Raw genomic sequence first — 6,494 nt, 5'->3', positions numbered from 1 at the left:
AGGTGAAACTGATATTTCCCAGCTTCCACCCCAAAAAAAAAAAAAAAATATACACACACACACACACACACACACACACACAGACACACACACAGAAGAAAAATAAAGCAGAGAAAATCACTATTATGACTGCTAAAAAAAGGTGATGGTGGTAAAAATTTTCTTATTTGTAAAATTTGTCATTTGTATGCTTGAGTCATTTTTTTATGACCATAAAGTAAATAATTTTAACTTAACCAAAGTAGCTATTTAACAGTTTAGAGATACTCTGACAAAGACAGCTCTACTGGCCAGGTGTGGTGGCTCAAGCCTGTAATCCCAGCACTTTGAGAGGCCGAGGCAGATGGATGGCTTGAGCCCAAGAGTTCAAGATCAGTCTTGGCAACGTGGTGAAACCCTGTCTCTACAAAAAATAATTAGCCGGGTGTGGTAGTATGTGCCTGTAGTCCCAGATACTCAAGAGGCTGAGGTGGGAGTTATTGCTTGAGCCTAGGAGGCGGAGGTTGCAGTGAGCTGAGATGAAGCCATTGTACTGTAGCCTGGATGACAGACCAAGACCCTGTCTCAAAAAAAAAAAAAAGAAAAAAAAAAAAAGAGAGAGACAGAGAGAGAAATAAAAGACAGCTCTATTGTACTTCCAGTCACATTGCTGGTATAAATGCAAACCAACTTACCTTTCATTATCTTTAAAATACGGCTCCACAAATGCTTTCTGCTTGACTTTGTCTTGTTTATCACCATGAGCTATAAACAAAACATGCACATTACAAACTAAATGTATAACTTAATGAGAAATAATTAACTATCCTGGAAGAAAATGACATGTACTCAAACTTCCATTTTCATTGGGTTTCATACTCTAGGCCTCTGAGCAACTCATTTAAATTTTCTGTAACTATGTAACTACTTTTTTTTTTTTTGAGACGGAGTCTTGCTCTGTCACCTAGGCTGGAGTACAGTGGCAGGATCTCGGCTTACTGCAAGCTCCACCGCCCAGGTTTACGCCATTCTCCTGCCTCAGCCTCCCAAGTAGCTGGGACTACAGGCGCCCACCACCTCGCCCGGCTAATTTTTTGTGTTTTCAGTAGAGACGGGGTTTCACCATGTTAGCCAGGATGAACTCAATCTCCTGACCTCATGATCCGCCCGCCTTGGCCTCCCAAAGTGCTGGGATTACAGGCGTGAGCCACCGCGCCGGGCCTCTGTAACTACTTTTTTCTTTCTTTTGCATCTGCATAATGAGGCGGGCGCTGTTTCATTTACCTCAAAATTACTAGACAGCTAAAAGTCATTATCTCAGAAAGTATTTCAGAGTTTAAAAGAAATATGCAGATGCCCACTATTGTCATTTGACAAGAAATGACAACGAAAAGACAGCTTTCAATATTAATTTTGGCTGGGTGCAGTGGCTCATACCTGTAATCTCAGCACTTTGGGAGGCTAAGGTGGGTGGATCACCTGAGGTCAGGAGTTCGAGACCAACCTGGCCAACATGGCGAAACCCTGTCTCTACTAAAAATACAAAAATTAGCTGGGCATGGTGGTGGGCACCTGTAATCCCAGCTACTCGGGAGGCTGAGGCAGGAGAATCGCTTGAACCAGGGAGTTGGAGATTGCAGTGAGCTGAGATCGTGTCACTACACTCCAGCCTGGCAACAGAGCAAGACCCCATCTCAAAAAAATTAAAAAAATTACACATAATTATACATCTTTATAGAGTGTGATACTCTGATATATGTACACAATGTGTAATGACAAATTAGGATAATTAGCATATCTGTCACCTCAAACATTTGTTTGTCATTTCTTTGTGTTGGGAACATTCAAAATCTGTGCTTTTAGCTATCTGAGAACATATAATATATTTCTATGTTAATTATAGTCACCATATAGTGCTATTGAACACTACAACTTATTCTGTTTAGCATTTTGTTTATTTTTCTTTGTTTTTTGGAGACAGAGTCTTGCTCTGTTGCCCAGGTTGGAGTACAGTGGCACGATCTAGGCTCACTGCAACTTCCACCTCCCAGGTTCAAGAGATTCTCCTGCCTCAGCCTCCCGAGTAGCTGGGACTACATGTGCACGCCACCACGCTCGGCTAATTTTTTGTATTTTTAGTAGAGACTGGGTTTCACCATGTTAGCCAGGATGGTCTCAATCTCCTGATTGTGATCCACCTGCCTCAGCCTCCCAAAATGCTGGGATTATAGGCATGATCCACTGTGCCAGGCTCCCTTATTTATTTTTCTTAGAGATCAGGTCTTGCTATGTTGCCCAGGCTGGAGGGCAGGGGCAATTCATAGGCACCGTACTACTATTGATCAGCATGCAAGTTTCGACCTGCTCCATTTTTGAAGTGGGCCAGTTCACTGCTCCTTAAGCAACTTAGTGCTCTCCTGCTTCTAAGAGGTCACCATACTGATGCTAAACTTAATATGGATCATACCTCAGAACTCCAATACAGCACTACTCCAAGAACTCCAAGGCTCAAGCTATCCTCCTGCCTCAGCCTCTTGAGTAGCTCGGACCATGGGTGCCTGCCACCTTGCTTGGCTAGCTATATTTTTATATTAATTAATCCACCTTTGGCTATCCCAGTCTTCCCCATCTCTAGTAACCACTATTCTACTCTCTACTTCTATGAGATCAACTTTTTTAGATTCCACATACGAATAAGAACATGTGGCATTTATCTTTCTGTGCCCGGCTTATTTTACCTAATATGAGGCTGTCCAAACTCATCGATGTTTGCACATATGACAGAATTTTGTTCTTTTTAGTGGCTAAATAGTATTTTTGTGTGTGTATGTATATGTGTGTGTGTATATATGTATCTATACATATATATCTATATACATAGTTTTCTTTAACTATTTATCTGTAAATAGACACTTAGGCTGATTCCATATCTTGGCTATTCTGAACAGTGCTGCAATAAACGTTGAGTGCAGATATCTCTTTAACATACTGATTTCCTTTCCTTTGAATATACACCCAGTAGTGGGACTGCTGGATCTATGATAGTTCCATTTTTAGTTTTTTTTTTTTTTTTTTGAGACGGAGTCTCGCTTTGTTGCCCAGGGTGGAGCGCAGTGGCGTGATCTTGGCTCACTGCAAGTTCCACCTCCTTGGTTCACGCCATTCTCCTGCCTCAGCCTCCCGAGTAGCTGGGACTACAGATGCCTGCCACCACACCCGCTTAATTTTTTTGTTTTTTTCAGTAGAGACAGGGTTTCACCATGTTAGCCAGGATGGTCTCAATCTCCTGACCTCGTGATCTGCCCACCTCGGCCATTTTTAGATTTTTGAGGAATCTTCATACTATTTTCTAAAATGGCTATACTAATTAACATTGCCACCAATCCTGCTGATTTTTATAATGCATCTTTAAGGTAAGTTATAACTAGAGAATAAACAGATTAAAGATTTTATCAGAAAATTGGTGACAAAGATTAAAAACTAGAGCTCATAACTTGGGACCTGACTCCTAAGATGTCTAGACTCAAATAGCTAAATGCCAGCATCTATTCAAAGAATCAAAATTTACTGAGCATTGTGCGAAGTTCCAGACATACAATTTGTAACAAGAGAGAGCAGGTCTCCTATCCATGAGTTTACATTACAGTGAGGAAAACAGACATTAAGCAAGCAGAGAGTTAAATGTTAAGCAAGTAGATAGTTAAGGGTTATGTGAGAAAGCACATGTAAGGTAGTAACTGGGTTGAGAAAATAAAATAAATACATAACAAATCCTAAATTATATGCCTGGGTGACTGGGAAAAATAAAAACATCTGAAGATTTTTTGGTAGGAAGTAAATGGAAATTGGCTTACACATGTTATGTTTAAGCTGAAGAGACAAAAGTATCTCACAGTATTCAGAAATGCAAGACTGGGATTCATCAGAGAAGTCAAACCTAGAGATGCAGATTTGGAATCATTTTCAGAGGTAGGGCTAATAAAAGCTGTGAGAGAAAACAAGTTGTGACGAAGAAAGAGTCTTGGGGATATTCTAGGAAAGAAGATGCGATAAATAAAAAGAACGATGCAGCATCATCAGAAAAGCTAAGTGAGAAGAAATTCTGGGATAGTCAGTGTCAAATATAACTTAAAACAAGGAACAGAAATTAATAAGTATGTCTTTGCAAAAAAATATTCTTTTTGTTTGAAGTGAAACCTATTTGCAAAAGGTCCTTCATGGGGGAAAAAGGATACTGAACAGCTGTAAATTTTTATTTCAAAATTTACTTGATGGAGTTTTTGCCATGGACTAAGCAAACAAAAGACTACTGTCCTCTATCTTCGGTTTCGGTCTCGTTCATTTTTGAGTTAAGGGCTGTTTTGAAAACCTCATGGAAACATGAGCATAATCAAGATTGTGCCACAGTAGAATCTAAGTTCATTTAAACCAGCATAAAACAATCTTTGCACTAGATTAAAATTTCGGACCAATTTAATAACAATGAGAAAAATGAGAGAGATAACAAAAATTACAATTTTCAATCCAGATTATCTACTTAGATTTTCAATTATTCTTTTTCTGATTGCTATCCTACATTATAAAATTACTGCTTCTAATGAAAGAGTTAATAAGACTAATACACATAGTTACATTAGGTATTTTGGCTGGTAAGATAAAGCATTCACAGCAGAAAACAGATCTGAATTTTCCTGTTTTGAATTTAATTATTTTTTTTTTTTGAGACAGGGTCTCACTCTGTTGCCCAGGCTGTAGTATTATTATTTATTTATTTGGAGACAGGGTCTCACTCTGTTGCCCAGGCTGTAGTGCAGTGGGTGATTCACTGACGCAGCCACAGCCTTTTGGGTGTTTAAGCGATCCTCTCGTCCCAGCCCCCAAGTAGCTGGGACTACAGATACGTGCCACCATGCCGAGCTAATTTTTGTAGAAATGAGGTTTTGTCTTATTGCCCAGGCTGGTCTTGAACTCCTGAGCTCAAGCAATCCGTCTGCCTTGGCCTTCCAAAGTGCTGGGATTACAGGTGCGAACTGCTGTGCCTGGCTAGATCTGAATGTTCTACAAAATTTTCTCCTTCTACTTTATTACAATTAATTTAATAATTAACAGAAGTTTCTCAAAAATTTTACCAATTTTATGCGTATTTAGAAAGAAATTTCTAATACCAAACAAATGTTAGTTTCTTAGTTCTAATAAATATTTTATAGCTATATAACACAACATAAGGAGAGGTTGAGTGAAAGGTACAGGAGAATGCCAAACAATTTTCTGGAACTCTTATCAGTGTGACATTATCTCAAAATTTAAAAATGGTGAAAAAATTTATACAAGAAATATGAAACTTTAATTATTGATATGTTATCAAGCCTTTGTTATTAGCTTGATAACTTAACTTACTGAATTCTGCAACTGAGAAGCCATAGTTAAAGAGAAAATAATCTTACTGTGTGGTTTCTTTGTGGCAGCAGACAATTCCTCCTCTTCATCTGCTGCTTGGGAGAAACTATCTGCCAAACAGGATTCATACTCTTCGTGTGCTGTCTGATCAAACATATCTTCCAAGCTATCATTCATTTTTCTTTCTTCATCTATGTAAAAGAGCATCGGCTGAGGGCAACAAGCAAGCTTTTGCTTTCTATATAGACCATCATGAAACTGTAATAACTGCCACACAATAACAGAATGCAGTCCTTAAAGACACTTCTCAAAACATGGTTGTGAAAATATGGATTATACATTGGGTACTGAGCTTAATAACTGTGATGTAATAATATGTGCAACAAATTCCCATGACACGTGTTTATCTATATAACAAACCTTTTTATGAACCTGCAAACCTAAAATAAAATTTAATAGTTTAAAAAATGTTTTAAGAAAAGAAAAAAAATGTGGATTACAGGCCTTATTCTGAAGAGTATTCTTTCAGTGAATAGATGTAATACAGGTAGTGAAAGGCTTGTAGACATATATGCAAAAGATAGTTCTAAGAATGTTACTTGTAAGTTGTCTTGTTAAGAGTGCTGAATTCAGTGAATATAAATGAGTAACAAACTATAATGTATATTAATGAAGTGTTTAAAGGCGCGATTATTACAATGAGGGTTGCAGGCCTAGCTGTGAAGAGTGTTCTTTTGGTGTATAGATGTAACGCATGTAGTGAAATGTTTGTGGACACATGCTAAACATGATTCTGAGAATATTAGTTGCAAGCTGTAAGGCTAAGTGTTAATTCAGTTACTCTAAGTGAGTAACAAACTGTAATGTATGTAATGAAGTGTTTACAGACACTTCTTAAATCATGATTCTTATAATGAGGTTTACTTCTTGTAATTCGTGTATGAGGTAAGAATAAACTCCCAGCTCTGGGTAGTTACTGTACATTTACAAAGACTTTATGTTATGGCTTTAAATGTCCTTTACTCGGGCCGGGCGCGGTGGCTCAAGCCTGTAATCCCAGCACTTTGGGAGGCCGAGACGGGCGGATCACGAGGTCAGGAGATCGAGACCATCCTGGC

At 38.5% G+C, this 6,494-nt stretch overlaps 1 protein-coding gene across 1 annotated transcript in view; it reads right to left on the bottom strand.

Moving 5' to 3' along the window:
* Positions 1-6,494, bottom strand: part of RBBP8 (retinoblastoma binding protein 8) — a 106,433-nt gene that overhangs the window by 23,027 nt on the left and 76,912 nt on the right. The window contains exons 15-16 of the mRNA XM_011939246.1: positions 5,424-5,567; positions 675-744 (exon numbers count right to left, since the gene is read on the bottom strand). Coding sequence (XP_011794636.1) covers positions 675-744; positions 5,424-5,567 — 214 coding nt within the window. The remainder of the gene's footprint in view (positions 1-674; positions 745-5,423; positions 5,568-6,494) is intronic.

Source organism: Colobus angolensis, unplaced genomic scaffold (assembly GCF_000951035.1).
Source record: "Colobus angolensis palliatus isolate OR3802 unplaced genomic scaffold, Cang.pa_1.0 Scaffold18, whole genome shotgun sequence".
Lineage (NCBI taxonomy): Eukaryota > Metazoa > Chordata > Mammalia > Primates > Cercopithecidae > Colobus > Colobus angolensis.
The sequence above is the reverse complement of the archived record's forward strand: the minus strand, read 5'-3'. Positions and strand labels throughout refer to the sequence as shown.